This window comes from Danio rerio, chromosome 21 (assembly GCF_049306965.1).
Source record: "Danio rerio strain Tuebingen ecotype United States chromosome 21, GRCz12tu, whole genome shotgun sequence".
In the NCBI taxonomy this organism is placed as follows: domain Eukaryota; kingdom Metazoa; phylum Chordata; class Actinopteri; order Cypriniformes; family Danionidae; genus Danio; species Danio rerio.
The window spans coordinates 17,610,416-17,634,580 of record NC_133196.1 but is presented as its reverse complement, the minus strand read 5'-3'; the positions used below and the strand labels follow the sequence as shown (position 1 = coordinate 17,634,580).

Below are 24,165 nucleotides of genomic sequence, written 5' to 3'. Positions count from 1 at the left end.
TATCCTTTACAATAACATTGATTTAATTGTTTAACTAAGATTTACACATATGACAATAATTTTTTTTTAAATGTAATTTTTTTACACTTTTGTGCAAAATTTTGTGCAAAACAAAAAAGGTTTACAGCAGTTGACATAACTTTAAAAATTTGATTCAGGATTATATTAAGACTCTGGGCTGCCATTGTTTTAATGTTTTTCGCAGGATTATTAGTGCAAAAACAATTAATAAACACCTTTTCCCATTGAACCCAAATAAATTCAACTTACTGCAGAGTACGCTTTCAGTTCAAATTATCTTAAAAGTTAAGACACCCTGTGTTGAGAAGATACTGATATTTACCAAAACATTCTAGAAATCCCGGATTTGGAACAACAAACTTATCTTGTTATGGCTGGAAGGCTCATACATTTGGCCTTCATCAGGACAACGTGCTGCTGCCTGAGAGTTTCAGAGTTTCACTTAAGATATCATTTGCTGGTGTTGTTGTTGCTGTTGTTATTATTATTATTATTATTATTATTATTATTATTATTATTATTATTATTATTATTATTATTATTATTATTATTATTATTATTATATTACACTTTTATTCCTGTTATGATCATTTTAAATAGCACTTGTCATCTTGAAACTAGTAAATTGTAGGTTTTCTAACTGTAAATATTTTCTAAATGTAAATTGTATTCACAGATTATTGATTGTCTAAGCCACATTGTACTCAACTTTTAGGATTACATGTATACAGTACCAGGTTGTCATCATCTTCCAGGTTGACATCATCTTCCACCTTTAAGCTGTTTGGAATGGATTTTGAGGTTAGGTGACATGTTTTAATCTATCCAAATGTCTAAAAGAGATCCAATTTTGATCCCTGCCACCTTTCCACTTTACTTCCTGCCACAATAAAAGCTAAATTGTCATAAACAGATGACTAAATAAAGAGGTAACTTAATGTGTTTCGTTTATATGATTTTGGGTCCACTCTCTTTTTTTGCGTCAGTTGTTTGAATTATCCGAATCCTAATGTTCAATACAACAAAGCTATTTTTAGTGCAAGAGAAATTTATTAATTATATTATTTATGCAAACAAGTTAAATACTCATGTCTTTTCTGCCTATATTTAGATTTTATGAGAAATCTGATAAGAAATCTAAACCATTACAAAAGTAATTTCGTATTATATGCATGAGTCCAAAAGTCATTGTGCTGAACTGTGAACAAATAAATATGTAACTAGTAGGCATTCAGGCATGGTGATCATGACTGTGCTATGTGATGTCCATATTAAGACACATAATAGATTGATGATGAATCAAGAACAAGAGAGAGAACAAATGAAATATTCATAACCATTTATAGTGTATACTTTTTGTATTTTTTCAGTGCATTTTTGGCACGATGAAATAAACCTATGTTCCTTGATAAGCTGTAATTTGTTAATTAACACATTCTGCATATTCAGTGTTTTCCTCTCCTCAACATTATTCCTCTTATTTTTGAGACATCCCATTTCTCTGTAATAAAAGGTTTTAATTTTACAAAGAAAACATATTAAATTTAAGTAAAGTCTACACTGCAAAATATGAAAAAATTAGCAGTTATTTTGAGATTCATGATTTTATTTTTTGTATTTTTCCTGGTTCATTTAAGCTTTTTAATTGCATTATGGAACCTCCTTGACTTTCAACATTTTTTAACTTCAGCACTGAGTTCAAATGAGTAGAATTAACTTCCAGTCAATTTTGAGTTAAGTACACTCATTTCATTTGATAAATTTGACTGTTGGGTTTTACAGTCCAGGGTGATTTACTTACCTGAAAGATTTAACATAATATAATAATCCAACAATAATTATGAGTAAAATAAGCAAACTTCCAACCTTTTTACATTGTGTACATTGGAATTTTAAAATTTTGATTTACAGTATTAGTTGTTGCCAGTCATGAATTTAGAGTAAAAAATTACAAACAGGTAATCAATGTTACAATCTCTATAGACTGTTGTTGCTCATGAGTGATTCACTTCAGCCTGTGAGATAATAATTAATATTTTGTAACTGTACAAGTACTTGAGCCTCCACACAAACCCGACAAACTGGGTCTGACAAATGTAGGAAAAAAGACGATGTCGAATTTGTTCTTCTATGACAACATTGAGCATTCTAGGCATAATCCATTTAAGACCCTGTGCTTTTTTGCAGCCTTTGTAATGAAGGCCATTTATCTGAAGCACCTTTACAGATGAACAAATGAAGCAGAGCAAATCATTGAGTCACGAGGGCCTGATTTCACAATACGTGCGCATTGCATCAGAGACTTGGCATGAAGGACTACCTTGTGCCTTCTGTGCTAAAGCAGAATTCCCCTTATATCACCCATCAAAGTCGGTTTGAAGAGATATAGTAAATTTATAATGACAGTTCATAGGTGTGTTCAGGTAAAGGGGGCAGAAATCTATCCTCAATGCTACATTGTTCGCCTGCATGGAGGCAAATTTGGGGCTTTTTAGGTTAGTTTATTTTTGTGAGAGGAGAAAATAAGATTACGCTGATCAAATTTGCCTGATTTGTGTAATTGTCAGAGTAAGGTTTTATAAAGTGGTTAGGGTTTTTTCAGCAACCTTGCCTAATGCTTTTTCAATTGGACTTAATCACAAAAACTACTGTATGGTATTTGTTGGTTTTTATATGCATGTAGGTCAGTGTAGGCTACTGTATGGGTCAAAGATGAACATCATACTGGTACAATGTCGTAATATGTTGTTAAGAGCTGATCTAAAACCCGCTTCAGATTTTTAAAAAAGAATTTACCACATGGTTATTTTAAATGTGGGAATTGTCTACAGTACAACTTCACATACAGTACAAAATATCAACTTTTACACATTTCCATACAGCAAAAACTTAACAATTTCAAGGCACTATTTTGTGCAAGACAGCTAACATAATCTATAAGTTGTGGTGCTCGTGTGGTTTATGTTATATCGGTCAGACAAGTAGGCCACTAAAAGTTCGCATTTCTAAACACTGATTCGCTATTCGACATCATGAGAAGTCTTGTTGCGCAGCATTTTTAGTGTTGGGTGTAATGTGTGGTGTTGTATTCATACACATTTTTTGGGGAACAAATGTATCAAATTACATTTTAAATGTATGTAATTTGACTACAGTTACTAAAAATCAAGGTAGTTGTGTTACTTAGGTTACAAATTTATTTTTTGGAAGAAAAAAATGCTTCTTTAAATGCACGTTTTCCGCTGCAACGTCAATTATTAAGCATGCACTTTTAAATTGCTGAAGAATGCATGCTAAAATAGCTGCTGAAGAGAGTGGCTGCTTCTTCAAGCAAAAATACAGACAATCCTTTTATTTTATTGAGCTTAAAAACTAAAATATTGCAGTAAAATGCAGTCTAAAGAACATTCAACTCTTTTTAACTTGACCAGCAACTTGTGTGAGCATTTGAATAGAAAGCATTCTGACAATACTCATCACTAAGGATGACACTGGCGCCCCAAAAAATGGCGATCCGATTCAGCCTGAACAGGCTAATTAGATTTTTTGTGCAGGATTGGGAGTGAAGGTATCTTCTGAATGTGAAGAGAAGCATTACTGCTTATGGGGTCGTTCACATAACTTGTCTTTTGCGTTTTTGTCACATATTGGGAGTGCATATTAAGCGCTCGCATTTCCAAGGCACACCCAGTTAAACAAGTGACAAGAATTGACCAATCAGCTTCATACTTTGGAATATACACATTTAGGTAGATGTAGACTTATTGCCTCAGACAAACACAGAACACTCAAACACTGTAGTGCTTTTTCAAACTAGGGATGTCAATGGTTACAGGCATCTAGTTTTCTTCTAAATGTCTTTTTTTGTGTAAGAAAATAAGACAAACAAGAATGGAAAAAAGTGAATGATGGGAACATTTTAAGTTTTGGGCAAACTCTTTTTTTTTCTTTTTTTTAAAGTAACTTACCCACCACTGGTGTTGGGAAAAAAGTAATATATTACAATATGTAGTCACTTAAAAAAACAAATAATGTTAATAAATGTGTTAGTTACTTTTTAAGGACGCAATGTGAATATATATGTGCTATGTTATTTTATTGTAATTTGCATATTTTTTCTTTTTTTAAAGAGATACGGTAGTCGTAAAATTATAATATATATTACTTTTTACCCAACACACATTCTGTCTCCACTCTACAATAGATAGGGATTGAAGTTGTTAAGTGTCCACGTCGAGGGGAGAGCTTGCAAAAATGTTGTTAAAACGTGAAGCTTTTGGATTTTCATTCTAGATACTTTGTCTCCAAGAGGTTTAAATGAGGAGTTTGATATTCGTCCTTTTCTTTATTGTTCAACTAGTTGTTTGGGTAAATACTTTTGTTGTGTTTCTTTGTTATATTCTGTTATGTTTTTTCTTTGTTTTGTTATGTGTTATTAGGATTTGTTTTTGTATTTTCGTTTTGAATATGTGAGCTGTATAATTTATGAATGTGTATTTTTCTATTTTTTTGTTTGAGATAATGTGTCAGACCATGTGATCCGGAAGTGTACATAAAAAGAGAGCAACATACTGTGATGAACACTGTTTGGTGAAGAGCTGGTGTGCTTGAAATGTTACACGCCGTATCAGCCTTTTCCAATTTAATAAATTGGCTTTTTTCAGAGCTTTGGTGTGGCCGCCTTATTAAATATATATCAAAGATGAGGCGTCCAATTTGTTTTGGTCAACATTAAAGGTAATAAAAAAGATGCATAAATTTAATGATTTTATTAATATTTCTAAAAATAAATAGATGAAATATGAGCGCAATTATGCAGATTATAATATCAAGGTTATTCCATCAAATGTTGGTTTCTTAACTCTTCTGAAGGTAAAACATTGATATTGTGCTGTACAATTATAAAAACATCTGAAACTTGTCACTTTTCTTATTGTTATGCAATAGAACATTTTTGTTTATGCAAATTGAATAAAAACAGTCAAAAAATATACTTATTTTGTTTTATTCTGTGAACTACTGTTGACATTTCCTTCAACTTTAAGAAACATAACATAATTTACAGCCTCCCCCCCCACCCCACCCTCTTTTTTATGCTTAAAATGACAAATAAAAGGTCTTATTTAACATATATAAAGTATATGTGATCATACTAATATTTATTACATAATGTTGTTTTTATTTTTTAATTATTTAAAATTTTGCTAACAAGTCCTACATTATCTGGATGCAGGCTTTATGATGCAAGCTGAGATTGCACAGCTTGCAGATGCAATGTCAGAGACAATCTACTCAATGGGGCAAGCGACGTAGGTGAGCACATTAGTAGGCATTGGATGCAGCACAGAATGCGTCTGCATCAAGTCTGGAGCCAGACCCCTCTGAAAAATGGATAAAAAGATAGTAGCGAAGTATAACGTTTTAAAATATAAATTAAGTATTTGAATCAAATGTTTATTATTTTAAATATCTGACGGAATTTTTGTTATCTAAACTTTTGTTACACAGATAGACCAGTGAATGACTTCTTTAAATTAATTTTAAAAATTATGAAACGCTTATCTGTTTTCCCATTTCTAACATAACTTGATTAAAACCTAAAAAGGTCTCAAGTAGTAATAGCTGCAGTAGTAATACAGTAACCTATAAATCACAGCTCTCTCATTATTCCAGATTCCATCACTCTGATTGGCTAGAGAGATGACGTGCCACTGACGTAGGTCTCCCTCTGCCTGTCTAACTTTTCATCTTGACAATAAGATCAGAGAGTAGAGTCGCATTACAGCAGCCGCGTTTCATGGGAAAGCAGCCGAAAATGGTTCGCTTCTGACAGGCCACCAAACATTGGATATACTTTGATTTCTGTCGATACGTTTTTTAATACTTTGGTTTGAAAACATTCTTCCTGGAGATTAAGAAAGCTACAAGTGGTCGGAGGAAAACTCGGAAAACACGCCATCGTAGGATGGACAAATCCGAAGCTATGAAAGTATGCATGGTAAGGAATCTTTCCCGTTGTGTTCGCGGTAACTTTGTTTAGCAATGTATAGTTTTTAATGTAGGCCTATTAGAATGTATTGTTGGTCAACACTATCATGTGGGCTACTTTGTCGCAAATGTGAACGTGTATTCTGTTGTTATCGCTCGTGTCGCCTTGAATGTTGTTAAGAAAGTCCGTGTCGACGACTAACTTATACGACTAATAGTAAAATTTTCAGTCGGTTTCATGCGGTCTTTTGGTCTTCTTGAACATAACTTAATTTTGATTTAACACTTATTTTGCTGTTTTATTTGTGAAAGGCTTCTATGAGAGAGAAAGAGATAACAATCACTGATAATGCACATTGTCACACTGTACTGCAGTGTATATTAAGTGCTGATATTTTATTGTTGTGGTTCACACTTCGATCGATAGGCCAATATGAATATTAGAAAAGCGCTATGTCTTCTTATTCCACTTAAATTACTTTTGAAATGTCTAAACATCTTTAGTACACACTTGTTGAATTGTAATGCAAGTCATGTGTGGTTTTGAAAGTAGAAGTATCAAATAGCCTGTCTTAAAACCTAGCTACCTGCCTGCTTAGACATTGATTTTGGGCATTGATTTCACCTAAGATGTCAAAAAGTGCCAAAATGTCAAAAAATGTCAAAATGTGATATTGTCCTGGTTGTAATTGTTTTAATATTTTTAAATTAATATAGCTTTTTTAAATACATTTTTATGTTTGCACAAAAAAACATTTTAATTATTATTTATGTTTATCATTTGTGACAGTTACTAAATAGTCATTGGTACTACAAAGAAAATGCTCTATAAACAATAAAACAATAATAAAACTATTATTATTAGAAGTATAATTAGTAGTAGATTAATAGTAATATATATTTTTTCATTTGTGACAATTTTATTTTTGACATTAATTATTAAATGTTTATTAAGCCACAGTATAAAACATTATTTATTGTAATAGTACCGTAGGCAATATTTTATTTTGATTTAGATTTTTTTTATTTGATTTTTGACTATTTAGTAAACTGACATTAGGCTACATCAATAAAATATGCATCATATTATATTAATAATAATAATAATTAAATTAAAATAATTAATTGTTAATTACAATGTATTTTTAATATTCAATATTTATAATAAATTATTTATAAAATAATAATAAAAAATTATAAAATAACATATTTTTAAAACAATATTATTATTATTATTATTAATAGTAGTTGTGTTTTATGTATATAAATTTGGTTACGACTTTTAAATATTATAAATGTGTTATTAAAATAATAATTTAATAATAAAAAATATATATCTCTGTACTTTTTTCAATATAGAAAATGTATTTTCTTCTACTATTTGGGGTTCTTCCATATTAATAAATGATTGAGTTTAAATGTGCAAGGGTCATTAAAATAGTTAATTATTAGAAAAGAGAAAACATCAGCAGAAGCAATTCTCAGACTATCTCAGCTAGTTCTCAGTCTTCTCTTCTCTTATGAACCTGGTTTTGAGCGAGTTTTCTAAGAGTAGTGCCAGTGTTAACTCTATCCCACATTGAAAGAGCCATTCACTGCCCTTCTGTTGGTTTTTCCAGCTATGCGCTGCCAAAAGTGGCACTATAAAAACGCTTCATTGCCTGAATGGCGAGACTCACCTTTAAAACTTTCCCTGGAGTCCGGAGCCATGCTCAACTCATACTGTATATCTTAAACTTAGAACAGCACTGTTTCTCAAAGCAGTGACTTTCAAGATCATTGCCAGTCTGTTAAAATGACACAATACAGCTGTTGGATGTAGGGCACACATCTGAAAATTTCCACCTCAGAGTGCTTTTTATTACAAGATTTCTGATCGTTTGTGGTTGAGACATGTTTAAAATAATGTTTGTGTTCTAAATCAAAGTGAGCAAAGTTACCAGATATGGTTCTTCACCTGATAAAGTTTTAATATAGAATCTTTTAACGATTTAATGTAATGACTAATGTACGATGTGTCAGTGATTCTGTCTCATATGTACACACTGGTGAGTCAATGTGGGCAAATGGGTTTTGCTATTGTAAAAGGGTTCTTTTTTACACTGTAAATAAATTATTCATTGGATTTAAAAATCCAAGTAAGTGGTTGCAAACAATTTATTTGGGTTACAATTTAAACAAACAAATGAAGTTAAACATTACTTAATTAAATTTGTTTGTTTAAATTTAGCCCATATAAATGGTTTGCAACCAGTTACCTTAAAAAAAAGAGTAAATCCAATTAATCACTTTTATATAGTGTATATTGTGCAAAAAATCCAAAGAATATGAATGTTTGTGACATTTTAAAGGCTTATTTTATTTATTAATTATTTATTTATTTATATATTGAAATTGTATCCATGAGAGTCATGTAAAGATGGATCAAATGGATCAATCTTTACATTCCTATTGTGGATCGAATTTCAATATATATGATATTTAGCTATGTACCGGTTGAGTTGGATGATATGCTAATATAGATAATTAACGATTTAATAATGGACGCAACACAACCCAGCAATCCTGGATGTTAACCTGATGCCCCTTTCTGTTTTTCCCAAATCATAATATCAGAGAGTTATTAATAATGACACCCATGCCTAATTGGCCATCAATAATGTGAACAGATGTAAAAGCTTATTCACAATCAATCACTGGTCTGATTGTCCTCTTAACTAGTTGTCTGATTTGCTCTCTTAACATCCCCTCTTTCCCATAAACCCCAGGTGACTTTGAAGCCTGAATTTGTTTATTGAAATGACAGGCCTTAGATTGTTTGCAACACGACTGTTTATTCAGGCTATAAACTTTGCTAAGTTACGAGTCTGCTCTGGTGGCCGGTTGCTAGATGAAGATAGCTCATCCTTGCCAGTCGGCATAGCTCACGCATTCCTATGCAAGTGAGAGCGGATGAGGGAGGGGGTGGACGGAGGCGTACGGCTCCCACTGTAAACTTCCTGTCAACACAGATGTCAGTGACAGGAATCAGATCTTTTGTCAGCTCTTTCCACCCACAGTCACAAGCGCTTTGCATACAATGAATAAGCACTCACATGTTCTTGGGATTTCTTTGGATCAGATGTGTAGGAACAGATGTGTAGTTTGAAAAAATCCATAAGCACACTGAGTCAGAAGTTTTTGCAATTGTTTCATGCTTGTCATGCTAAAAATTAGTCAGTCACAGAAACGTAACTGAGACTGATGCTATTATTTATTGAATATGTTGCAAAAAGATATATCAAGGGGAAAAGGGAACTAAAGTCTTCAACAATCTCTATACCTTATATAGGAATAAAGGAGGAGATATTGTATACTAATATATACAATTTCACCAGATGACTAAAATCGCTTTATTTATAAATAATTTACTCTTAGTAGGACAATTTTGAAGATCTGTTTTGTCTTCTCTTAAAATACCAACTAAAGGAGGACATACAGTTGAAGTCAGAATTATTAGCCCCCTTTGATTTTTCTTTTCTTTTTAAAATATTTTCCAAATGATGTTTGACAGAGCAAGGAAATTTTCACAGTATGTCTGATTATATTTTTCTTCTGTTTTATTTCAGCTAGAGTAAAAGCATTTTAAAACTTTTAAACACCATTTTAGGGACAAAATGGTTAGACCCTTTAAGCTTTATTTTTTTCTGATAGTCTACAGAACAAACTATTATTATACAATAACTTACTTAATTAACCTAGCTAAGCCTTTAAATGTCACTTTAAGCTGTATAGAAGTGTCTTGAAAAATATCTAATCTTATGTATTGTCATAATGGCAAAGATAAAATAAATCAGTTATTAGAAATGAGTTCTTAAAACTATTATGTTTAGAAATGTGTTAAAAAATCTTCTCTCCGTTAAACAGAGCTTGGGAAAAAAAAATAAACAGGGTGACTAATAATTGAGGGGGTTTAATAATTCTTACTTCAACTGGATATCCCTTATCGATAATGTGTAGAGAGGAAGGAAAATGAAGGATTATCCCATGCAATGTGTAGTTTACAACTTAAGAATGTGGATTAGTTTAATGATTAACTAGATATTTATTAAAAACCAAATCACAATTTATCCTGAGCTGGCAGTATGTGTAAGTTATGGACATGGACACACATCAAACAGTGGTGTTGAAAAGTTGCTCATGAGGCATTAAAATGATTTGGAAATTACCACTGGCTTGTATGGTGTCTCTGAAAAAGTGCTGCCACAATATGAGTAAAAAAACTGACATTGTAATATTTTTTGTGCAATGTATAATACAATTTAAATACAATTTAACTAGGTGACTTATAGTGGCTATAATACCCTATAATTAGATTGATTGGGATGATTTTGAAGGGAGTTTGTATGCATAAAATACAATAAAACGCATAGCAAGCATAGATGAATACGATCAAGAAAACATGCAAATGAAATAAACAGTTCTTTACACTTTTCTTGGCAGCATATTATAATTCAGGTAGAGAAATGAAAAAATAACATAACACAGTATAGTCTTTATTATATATACTATAGAGCTGAACATTATTATTATTTGAGCATCGATATCGAAGTGTGCATCCGCAATAGTCACAAGGCAGGATTAGATTGTTTATTGAATATTAAAAGATAAAGATGTTATTTAATATTATTTTTTATAATATTGTGTGAAATTACTTGTACAATGATGACCATGTGTATATATATATATATATATATATATATATATATATATATATATATATATATATATATATATATATATATATATATATGTATGTGTGTATATATATATGTATATGTGTGTGTGTGTGTGTGTGTGTGTGTGTATGTATATATATATTAGATTGAAAAAAAAGACATGATCACCACAGTCGTAGTGCGTCAGTTTTTAAACGGTATTAAAATGTTTATATATATATATATACACACACACACACACATACACATACACATATACATATACATATACATATACATATATATATATATACATATACATATATATATATATATATATATATATATATATATATATATGTATATATATATATATATATGTATATGTATATATATATATATATATATATATATATATATATATATATATATATATATATATATATATGTATATGTATATGTATATGTGTATGTGTATGTGTGTGTGTGTGTGTGTATATATATATATATAAACATTTTAATACCGTTTAAAAACTGACGCACTACGACTGTGGTGATCATGTCTTTTTTTTCAATCTAATGTATTGAAATGTTTCCAAATAGAGCTGTTCAAATCGCCTGGTGAAATTATATTAATTTTGCAATATATATCTCAGCAAAATAAAATATTGCAAATTATTAGATTTTTTTTCAATATCGTGCAGCCATAATATACTGTATAACTAAATATAATTCATCTTCGTTAAATGCAAGGTTATATATATATATATATATATATATATATATATATATATATATATATATATATATATATATATACACACACACACACACACACCAGATGAAATGTTCTAAAGGTATTGTGCAAACCAGGGGTGCCCAAACTTTTTCTTATGATGGACCAAACACCAAAACTTGATTGAGGGGGCTGGGCCAAAGGTAAATTTACCAAACTATTAAGTTAAAGCTATCATAGTGATTGCCTAATTTATTAATATTGAAAAGTAAATAAATAAATAAAAAGAAAAAATACTTTAATCATAAACACTATTATAACACAATGGTGTTCAATGCTAAATACACAAGTCAAGCTGAACCTGCCTTTGCCTTGTTTTGCTCATTAAATTCATTCACAACATTTAATTAAAACATTTCATTTCAGTTGATTTTTTTTGTAGCTCAACATTTAAACAAACAAGCAAAAGGTTGCGTCAAATTAGAATTGACGATCTCTGTTGAAGGCATTTGCTGCAACCTTCATTTTAATTCTTCTCAGATGGGCCGGTGGGCCAAATGCAAGGTTACCACTGGCCGACTTTGGCCCACATATCCTACTTTGGAAATGTCTGGTGAAAATGGTTTTTAACGTTTAGTGATTTTAAGATGTGAATTTTGGACTCTTTGTGGAGTCCAGGGACCTTTAGTCCCTGCAGTGATTTCTCTGTCCCTCTGGATTTCTCTTTTTTTCTGGTACCATTCGATGCTATCAGTGTGTGCTCTCCAGGGTGTGGGCATGAACAGGAAGTGTGCACGGTATCTCTCCAAGCTGCTCTGAAATCCAAACAGGACATGTGCTACATACCTCGGGATCCACAAGAAAGACTCCAGATCGCAGTCGACATCCCGCTGCTCGTTAGAAGCCTTTTAAAGCCACTTTCCACCATCAGATGTTTATAGAATCCACATTTACGAGGAGACAGGAAGAGAGAAGTTTGCGTGATGCAATTAAATGCAACGCTCATTATCAAAGCAATCAGAGCGACGCGGACGTGTGGGAGCGCAGTGGTTGAAATCGTGCCATATCTGTTTTTTAGTCTGTGCTGTAGATTGGCCCACAATAAACAAAGGTCTAGAAGTGTTTATACTCAGATGAGAAGCACATTTATCTTGTTCTCAAGCTTCGCGGCTGTTATTTAAGGATGTTGTTCGGTTGATTGAGTAGTTGACATGAAGTGCTTTAGGAAAGTTTCCATTCAGTCTTTTTTTTATGAGTATGTTTATTTTATGTATGTGTGGAGCTTTTATTTTTAAAACATTTTTGGATGTTTCATTTATTTTTAGCTTATATTAAGATAGATTTTCACCTTTTTTGCACAGTGATAGTAGTCTGAAGTGTTACCTATTTATTTCAAAATTATATACATGCATATTAAAAAATATGCTTGTATATTTTATATTCCTATTTAATTTTATATACAGTATGTATTTATTTTAAAAGAAAAGGTATTTGTCTTTATCATAGGTATCAAACTCTATTCCTGGAGGGCCGCAGCTCTGCAGTTTTGCTCCAACCTTAATCAAACACAGTTGAGCCAACTAATCAAGGTGTTTAAGACTACGAGAGACTATTAAGCAGGTGTGAGCTGGGGTTGGTTTGGAGGTAGACTATGCTGAGCTGTGGCCCTCCAGGAATTGAGATTGAGACCAATGATCTATATAATAAATAGAAAATATGTAATCAACAAATATTTAAGAGTTAAATTTATTTAAAGCACATAATTATTTAAGTTAATTATATTATATTATATTATATTATATTATATTATATTATATTATATTATATTATATTATATTATATTATATTATATTATATTTACCAGTGGGTTATTATTATATTTTTAATGTAGTTTTAGTGGCTTTTTTTGACTAGGGAGACTATAGTATAAATAATATGCATTTAATAATTATAAACTGTAGTATAAACAATATGGAGTCAACAAGTATTTAAGAGTTAAATATAATATATTTAAAGCACACAAATATTTACTCTAAATTTTATTTTAATATTATATTATATTATATTATATTTTATTATATTGTGTTATTTTATATTAATTATATATATTATATTATATTATTTTATATTATATTATATTATAATTACTTTTTATATAATTACCATTGGGTTATTATTATAGTTTTTAATCTAGTTTTTGTATTGTTTTTGTCTTCTATTGACTAGGGAGACTATAGTATATGAAATGTGTTATTATTAAAGTATGTTAATACATAGTATATTAAATATGGATTTAATAATAATAAACTATAGTATAAATAATATGTTATCAACAATTATTGAAGAATAAATACAAAATATTTAAAGCACACACAATTATTTACTTTAAATTTTAGTTTAATATTATATTATATTATATTTACTTTATCATTGGGTTATTATTATAATTTATTTATGTGGTTTATATTGGCTTATAATGACTAGGGTGACTAGTATAAATAGTAGAATATAATTATAACAAACTATAGTATAAATATACTATAAATAATTGGAATTATTTGCATATATTAATTTAAAATGGCAAATAAACACAAATATAAGCATTTATTTACGGTCACAAATACGGCCACCATTACATCATGTATTCGTAGCCTTTTTTTAAACATTACAACATCATAAAAGCAACAGTTTAAGCTTCTCCTTCTTTATGTGAAATGCATTGGATTAAAACATTTAAATATTGGGAAATAAACCATAATTATTCGCAGTCAGAAAAATCATGTGCGGGTTTGTGGTTAGATTATTATCCTTGCCATTTCGCTCTTGCCTGGAAAAGTGAGGCATCTGCGAGTGATTCATTTATTTTGTAAAGTATACAGCCACACCTGAACCAAAGAGTGAACCAGAGATGTGTTACATATATTACAATACGCCTGCTATTCAGCTCCTCTTCTATTCAACCTCCATTGACTCTAGTTAAAACGCTAATAGTGTGCGTTTCTATGTGTGTGCGTGGTCCTATCCAGTGTCCTCAAACAATAATGACCCATCGGTTTGACTTAAAACTGAAGAGTTACTAGCGATCCTTCTCCTTGAAAACAATACCCACTCTCTCTTTTCTTCTTCTGTTTTCTCCTCCCATGAATCCACAGGTGAATCACAGATTGGGTGTCCCAGCAAACCCTCTTGAATTAGGGTGTGTGCTGTGTGCTTAAATGCAGGAAATTAGATGAGGGTGTTGTGTCTCGCAGAAGCTCGTGGATAATGGTGTCAGTTTGTAGTTTGGTCACACCTTACTGATGTTTTCCATGTGCACGGGAGCGTGCTTATCTTGGTGTTTGATGTCAGAGAGCAAAGAGCAGTTTTTTGAGGATCTATAAATAGGAAAAGGACTTTGTCATTTGCTGGCAAAGGATTTAAAAGCATTTTATTTAGTTTATTTTTAATGCTTTTTTAATTTTTTTTTATTAACTTGCACACACCTTTCATTACACACACACACACACACACACACACACACACACACACACACACACACACACACACATATGCACTCATCTATACGAGTAGTAATAATATATAACAATAAATGTATTACACATATATATATACATAATAATATAATTCAAATAATATAAGCATACATCATTTTTTTTATTATTTTGAAAGGATTTTAGCTGACCTAATCATCTGACTGCATTTATTATTATTATTATTATTATTATTATTATTATTATTATTATTATTATTATTATTATTATTATTATTATTATCATCAGTGTTAGAGAAATTTACTTTTGAAAGTAATGCATTAGAATATTGAGTTACTCCCCAAAAAAGTAACTAGTTGCATTACTTAGTTAGTTACTTTTTATGGTTACTGTTGAGTTACTTCATTGTTGCTTTTTATTTCCTGGCAGAGGCTTGATCTTTTTTAGAACTTTTTTTTTCTTTCTTTTTTTAATAGAGGAGCTCTCTATAACATATAAAAAAAATTTTAGGCTAATGTTATCTGAGAACTTCCTTACCCCAGAGCTATACATGCTGAATATACAGATCATTGAAAGTTTAAAGCAATGTGTTTGCTACTTTTGTACTTTTTGCCTTAAGTAAAATCATGGTCATGGTTTTAATCGCCTTTTCCTTTTCTTCCTTTCCTGTTGACTGCATGATTAATTATGACTACTTTAATTTTAATTCAGCAATTTATTTTTTAAAAGCTAATGAATTAAACAAAAAAATACCTTTCATTAAATTTTAACTAAATTAACTCAAATATTATGATTTATTTTTTGCGTTTTTTTGCGTATTTTATTTAATGTGTTACTTGTTATTTAAAAAAAAATATTATTATGTAACTCTCGTTACTTGTAATGCGTTACCCCTAATACTGATTATTATTATTATTATTATTATTATTATTATTATTATTATTATTATTATTATTATTATTAGTTTATATTGTTGTTTATTATTTTACATTTTAGTACATTTTATAATACATTTTTCAATTAGTTTGCATTAAAATTAAAAATGTGTGTGTGTATGTATATATATATATATATATATATATATATATATATATATATATATATATATATATATATATATATATATATATATATATATATATATTTATATATATACACACACACACACACACACACACATCTACATCTACAGGGTGTCCCCGGGGTCTTAAAAAGTCATAGTCATAGTCAAAGTTGTTGTTGGTATTAAGTCATTTTAAACGGGTTTTAATTTTCCTATGTCCAAGTAAATCTACCCAATCTGGCCAACACCCAATCACATACTGTATAATCCATCTCAGAATAAAATTTTAAAATCAGGGAAAGAAAACTAAAGCAACACATCCCTTTATGGTTTTTCATTAATACAAAAACTATTCACAGAAGTAACCGGGCCATTCAAAAAAATCCTTAGTGTTTAGCCCTGTATAAGTCTAAAAGTTAATTCATAATGGTCTTAAAAGGGTCTTAAAAAGTCTTACATTTGATCTGAGGAAACCTGCTGAAACCCTGTACAGTATATTCTAGAAGATATTGATATAATATAAATTCATTCATTCATTCAGTTTCTTTCAAATTAGTCCCTTTATTAATCAGGGGTCGCCACAGCGGAATAAACCGCCAACTTATCCAGTATATATTTTACGCAGTGGATGCCCTTCCAGCTGCAACCCCTCACTGGGAAACATCCATACACTCTTATTCACACACATACACTACGGACAATTTAGCCTACCCAATTCACCTATATCGCATGTTTTTGGACTGTGGGGTGAAACCAGAGCACCCAGAGGAAATCCACGCCAACACAGGGAGAACATTCAAACTCCACACAGAAACGCCTACTGACCCAGCCGAGGCTCGACCAGCGACCTTCTTGCTGTGAGGCAATAGTGCTAACGACTGCGCAACTGTGCAGCCCTATAATATAAATTGCATAATATAAATATAATAAAAAGGACAAATTATTTTTAAATGTTTTGTTATACAGTAGCTAACATTTAAAGTGAATCCTCACATTTTATCAAAGTTTTTCTAAAACTATTGAACAACAATCATTCGTCTTGTTTTGACTTTTGTTTGTTGATCCATTTCATATGTTGTTGACTACAATTCACTTTTGGTAATATTAATCAAGAGACTTATAATGTTTGCGTACTGATTTAACACTTTCCTGCATTCAAACTATTTTTTATTAAACAAATTTGATTTTATTTCATGCATCCTGCGACCTGCGCAACTAAATGCCTTTTACAGCTCTTGAATTACTTTGGCCTGACATTTGCAGATGCCTGAATTAATGTTAACCTTGAATAGTTCAAAGAATGCATTCAGCTTTAAAAAACAGCAGCCGCCACCGAACCTCCTGCTTGTGTGAGTGATGGGAAAGGCATTCGGCACAAAGCCTCTGTCTGATGTGCGCTCGCTGAACTGAGGCTATAGCTAATGAGTGAAGCAGCACAGTGTGCCTTGGCCTAAAGTCATGGGAATACATTTTTTTGGGGATTTAAAATGCCATCTTACCCCCATTGATTCCGATTTGGTCTCAGTTGTTTGTGCTAGGTTGTTTGTAAGAATTCTGACAAAAATGACACACTTTTAATGATACATTAGTTTAAAGATTAATACGATGATAAGAGTGATTATAACCACCAATAAAGTCTTTTTTTGAAACCCGTTTGACCCGTTTTTCATAATCAAAGGTGCGAGAAAGAAAAGAGACAGTGAGTCATCCAGGCTTTAAAGCTTTTCATTGGATGAGACTTTGATCTGTGACGCATAGTGAAGCTGTTTACCTCCTGAAGTTTCCATGGTGAGGCCTGTGAAGAAATGGAAATATTTAATGGTAATTAAATTTGCCAAGGAGGGGTAGGAGGGCATTTTTCTCTGGCTGTTGTTGGGATTCACGCTTTTTTCAGACTCGTTCTGTGGCTTTTTATCACATTTGTCCCGCCTAACAAAGTTTTGCTGCTCTCCAAAAAAGGAAAGTCACAGTTTAGGTATATCGAGTATGGCTTTATCAAATTAGTTGTGTCTGTGTGCCCAAACCCGTAATGCAAGACGTGAAGCATGCAATCTGAGGTATGCTACTGTTTGTTTGGGAAGGAAAAAAAGAAATTTATGATCTTAGTCTATTTAAGGAAGATGAACTAATTGTGTAGTCTTTTTTTGTGGACTTAAATGATCCCAGACAACTTGTTGATTAGGGTTGTATGATGTTGACTAAAGTGGCATTATTTTTGGGGATAAAACAAAATAACATTTTGCTGACTAGTGTAGTAGTGGCTGCTTTAGACTTGTCATTATAGGCATGGGCCGGTATAAGACAGTATTATAACCTTATTTTAGAGTATTGTAATTACTGCTTTAAAATATGTTGTTTTTAAATGTCTGCTTAAAAAACAACAACATTTTCCCACATTGAGCACAATACATTTTATTTTAAGAAACTTGTAAAATATTTTAGAACATTAGCTTTTGATGTGGAGGGTACTTTTCATCTGGAGATACTGTTGCCCTAAAAAAAAATTGTTGTAAAAAATCACGTTAAAAAAAAAAAAAAAAAAAAAAAAAAACTTGCATTTATCAAAGGAACCGTATAACATTAAGTTTTAGCGGTTTTAAGACCTTGACTTTTCCAAACCATCCTATGCCTATTTGTCATGGATAATTAAACGTGAATCTGAAACTGCCAGTAGGTGGCAGCAATTTATTGTCTTATAACAAGTGATTAATTTAATCCAGGAGTGGACGATTTATCGAAATGAAATTGCAAATGTGTTAAGAAAAGCTGTGATTGTAATTCCCATCTTGTTCAGGCAAACAAGGTTTTACGAAATCTCCAAAAGGCTAGATGGCTAGAAGCTGAAACTTCAAATACGCCTAAGAAGAATCGATTGCGTTAATTGATTCAACAAGACTAAGAAACATTTGACTGTAAAATGATCTCAGAGAAGGATTTATTTTTAACTCCTGACTGAAGTTATGAAATGAATTTAAAATTCCAGCAGCGGCATACCCTTTTTTAGGTACAAACAAATATTTTCATGCAAGTAAAAACTTTTATGTACGGAAAATATGCCATCTCAAAGCATCTCTGGCGCAGCTTCTAATCATCGTCAATATAGTGCAAACTAAGGCTCAAGAATGGGTCCATCCCCTGCTTAATAATAATAGATCTTTACATTTATATAGCACTTTTCTAGACACTCAAAGCGCTTTAGACATTGGGGAGAATCTCCTCTTCCACCACCAGTGTGCAGCATCCACCTGGATGACGCGACAGCAGCCATATTGCACCAGACCGCACACCAAACACCAGCTGATTGGTGGAGAGGACAGTGATGAAGCCAATTATGATATGGGGATTGTTAGCAGGCCATGATGGACAGAGGCCAGTGAGCAAATTTGGCCAGGATGCCCCTACTTTTTTTCGAAAGACATCTTGGGATTTTTAACAAACAGAGAGAGTCAGGACGTCGGTTTAACGTCTCATCTGAAAGACGGCGCTCACTGAGCAGTGTGGTATCCCCCAGGGCTGGGCGATATGAGCAAAAAAATCATATCTCTGTATTTTTAGGAGGAATGACGTCATAGCATATATATCTGGTATCTCCCCATAAATGGTTACTTGAGAGTCAAAGCCTTTATTAAACAGTTTTGGAGCCTAACAGCGAGATATTAAAATAGAAAAAGAAATGTTTGGCAGACAAATGCATTTTAATTTTACTTTTTACTTAAGTTTTAATAATCGTTTAAACCACTAACCGTTTGTACACTAGGCACACACACAAATCAAATCACGTCTTCAAGTTAGGGGGCTAAAATGAATAAATCAATTAAACAGAATAAATAAATAAATAAATAAATAAATAAATAAATAAATAAATAAATAAATAAATAAATAAATAAATAAATACAATAAATACAATAAATACAATAAATACAATAATTCGATTATAACCGGAATTGAAGTCAATATGCAATAACAGGCAAGAACACAGAGCTAAATGTGTTATAACGTAAATGTAAAGAAGAGACCGCCGTGTAATAACTACTGAACTTATAATCAGTCAATATGAGGTGGTTTCACTTTATGTGGTATAAATTCCTCCCATTTTGGCATTATTAATTCTTTTGAACACATTCAAGTGCTGCTTTTCAAGGACCCACACAGACCGCAGGTTGAGCGCCCCCTAGCTTTCCCATGTGGTCTCCCATCCAGGTACTGACCAGGCACATCCCTGCTTATATTCAGTGAGTTAGCTGCTGGCTAAGAGATCAGACCAGAGATCAGATGTGGCTACGAAAGTATAAATCAGCCTTAACAGAGTGGGATCACGTGACTCCACATGTGGTATGGAAATTAATTGAAGAAAATCAACCTGGAAAAATGAGATCAGTTATAAAGTTCTAATGTCAATTTCAAGTACTTTGTGATTAGTTGCTCCAGCCTAATTGTAAATCTTGTAAATTGTCAAATTTTACCCACGCAACCAATCCATAATCCATAATAACAAAAGACAATACTTAATAAAACTTTAATTGATATTTATTTTTTGGTTTTGGCACCCAAGAACAGAACAAGATGACATTTTAGGTACCCAACTTTAGTTTGATTTATATTTGCCACCTTCAGTTTGCTCTTTATCCTCCAGCCAACGCTGTGACATATGTGATGTCGACACACTAAAAGGCTCTATAAGCTTCAACATGCTTTTTGTTTGGTTTGTTTTTTTATGCAAATCGAGTCACATACTCTCTAATGTCAACTCGTACATCACTAAACAAACAATCACGTCATTATAGTAGTTGCAAAATATCGCAAACACCTACAGTTTAACCACACAAAAGGTTGTACGTCGTATACTGTGGCGAATCGCAGATGTGGTTTTACACAGGAAGTGCACTATGAGTTTTAAATCCTTTTTTTTTTTTGCTGTCATTGTCTCTGTCTGTCTGTCTCTCTCGTCCTCTCTTCCTCTTTCTAAAGAAAAGAGATTAGCAGTCCTGTCTGCCTGCCGTTCACTGCGCTCTTTATTAACAGGAGACAGAAAAGCCACAGGAAATATGAAATGTGGAAGGCTGTGCTGTCGTGGCTTTCTCTGGCTAATAATATCCTCCCACGCTCACTCAGGACAGCAGGCAGCCCGCCTGATCTCTCAGCTGAAACTCCGTCACCTCCACGGGACACTTGCTTTGCTAGAGGCTTCACAATTTGCAGGGTCTTATTACATACCTTGAATTTATTTATTTATTTTTTTACATTCAGTTTTATTCTGTGTTTTCCATATATAGTTTTATTGACAGCTAAAAAATGTATAACGATTGCAGTTAGCCAATCAAACGCTAGTTTAAATTAGCGTACCTCACCAGTTTAGATTTATTCGCATAAAATCCGCCGTCTTCTGTGACATTCTGTGCTATACATTTAAATTAGTTTTTTTATGACCGTACTGTATACAATGCGATTCCATTCATTTTTTTTCCACATTTCTAAAAACACGGGGCCCTAAATATGTGGTCAGTGTTTGGTTTGGGATTGTGATGCAACTGGAATAGTGGTGAAACTTGATGTTACCAGATTTGAGAAGAAAATATTGCATTATTTGAAGGATTACATGGCTGGTAAATCATTGTGTGGCTTGTTGTCTACAGACATTGCTTGAGTTTGCTCTCATTAATGTGTGTGTGTGTGTTTGTATGTGTGTGTCTCTGTGGCCCAGCATGAAGCTGAACTCCAAATGAAGCCTCCACATTGTCTGACTGTTTCCTGTGTTCCCCGAGAGGAGCCGTTTACAGATTTTCACACGCTCATACCCAAGATGCTAGCATGTGTGTGTGTCTGTGTGTGTGCCGGCATATGATCTGTGGTTAAGGTAGAGTTCATGAGTGTGTGTGTGTGTGTGTGAGAGAGAGACTTATATTGCAATAAAGGGCAGCTGTGGCCTCTCTCAAGAATGCTGTGTTTTGAAAGCAGTTTTTTTTGCGATTGTTGCAGTTGTGTGTGTGTTTGGTTCTTGTGATCTCATTCCAGCGAGTTTGTTACAAAGGTGAATCTTTCTGCAGTGAATCATCTGATTTGCTTTCAGTTTTTTTTCCCCTTAAAGGCACAGAGTCCCAGCAGTTAGTAAATGCATTTGAAGTGGAAATGTCAATATGTGAAATATCTATTTTGCATTGTTCATAACATAAACATAATATTATATATAAGATAAGAGACTGGAAGATGAGTACACATTTTTAAAAAGGCACTATATATTAGGGTTGCACTATATCTTGTTTCAGCATAGATATCGCAATTTGCACATCCACAATAATCAGAAAAAAATGCAATATTAGGTCTGGATTATAGTTGACAAGGAGCAGCAGAATTATAATTAATTGCTGTATTTATATGGAATTCATGCAACAAAAATGTTTTTCTCACTAAAATTTTTGTCTTTGTTTCCTGTTCAAATATCCACATTTCAAAGTGAAAACAGGAATATTTTACTTACCCCACTGGCAGACAATTTTGCTTGTTTTAAGGAAAAACTCTTAATTTTGTCTCATTTCATCTGGCTTTTAAAACAAAACAATATTTTTACTTAATCTAAGAATAATTTTTAGATATTTGGACTAGAAATGAGACAAAGCAAAGTAAGAAAAGTATTTTTTTTTGCATTATGATTATTCAATTTCTGTACCTGAATACTGTTCGAATCCCTAATAAACAGAGCTAATGCAGCTATATGTATTCATATCGCAATATTTATTGCAGCAAAATAAACTATCGCAGTATCAGATTTTCTAACAATGTGCAGCCCTACTACTAGTTGTGCTCAAAAGTTTACATGCTCCTTGAAGAATCTGTTAAAATGTGTATAATTTGAACAAAATAAGAGAGATCATACAAAATGCATGTTATTTTTAATTAGTAATGTCCTGAATAAGCTATTTTACCTAAAACATGTTCACATATAGTTCACAAAACCAAAACAAAGCTGAAATTATTTTCTGCATGAAACATGAGGAATTAAGAGCCAGGGGGTGAAAACCTTTAAACATGACGAAGATGTTCACATCTTTCTAATTTTGCTGATATGTCATTGTTTTTCCACTGCCTTTTAGAAATAACAGAACATAATTGCCATGACACAAATTAAATGCGATTTACCTTGAACTTCGGATTCTAAAAGTTTTCACCCCTCAGCTCTTAATGCTTTGTGTTTCCTTCTGGAGCATCAGTGAGGGTAGTCTGTATGATTGTGGGATCTTTTCACACTGTCACTACTGGAAAGGGCTCAAACCTGCAGTTTTGTGAACTATATGCGTTATTTATTGAGTCCATACCTGCCAACACTCCCGTTTTTCCCGGGAATCACCCGTATTTCAAACCCATCTCCCGTATTGATCTGCCTCCAGGAAAACTCCCGGATCCGAATGATGGCAGGCAATGTATGATTGAGTCCCTAAAGTGACTTGTAGCAACAAAAAATAATAACAAAAACTTCTGCATGCACACGCGATACTGTGCTGTGCAACGGGATACATATTGCACAACATAGACATGCATATCGTGTACGGACCACAGACATACATATTGCATGCGCTTGACATGCGTATTGCATGAACATGACACACATCGCATGCACACAACTCTGATAGTATCACATGTGCATGACTAGGGCTGTGCGATTGGGGAAAATATCTGATTGTGCTTTTTGATTTTTGCGATTAGATTTGCGCTTAAATTTTGTAGTCAAGATTCAGCTCCATAAATTTTGCAAGCCGTTGCAACAATTCTGCGACAGCTCTTAAAATGACCTGTTTTTGTTCAGGGTCTGTAAGTTTAAAACCAAAATATTCCCAAAATACCAATGCTGTTTTTCTTTGATACTAAATCATCTAATAATAATGCTTTTGAAGCAGCAGACATCATTATCCCACTTGTCCGTGCTTTCCTGTTGTTTATTTATTTTTTATTGTGGGTGTTCCGCATAGTTCAAATTCTGATTTGGCAGAACAAAAGTGTGCTCACCTAATTGGCTAGTAAGACACAGACGGCAGTCACGCATCTGCTCTTGCCAGGGGAAATTAACAAATACATATATTTGTATCCTCATTTGTAAGTCGCTTTGGATAAAAGCGTCTGCTAAATGACTAAATGTAAATGTAAATATTTCATATCGCAGCCTCTTGCGATTAACTT

At 32.3% G+C, this 24,165-nt stretch overlaps 1 protein-coding gene across 1 annotated transcript in view; it reads left to right on the top strand.

Moving 5' to 3' along the window:
• The first annotated feature begins 5,751 nt into the window (after window positions 1–5,751).
• tnfrsfa (tumor necrosis factor receptor superfamily, member a) overlaps window positions 5,752–24,165 on the top strand; it is a 47,386-nt gene continuing 28,972 nt past the window's right edge. The window contains 1 exon segment of the mRNA NM_131840.2: window positions 5,752–6,019. Coding sequence (NP_571915.2) covers window positions 5,987–6,019 — 33 coding nt within the window. The 5' untranslated portion in view covers window positions 5,752–5,986.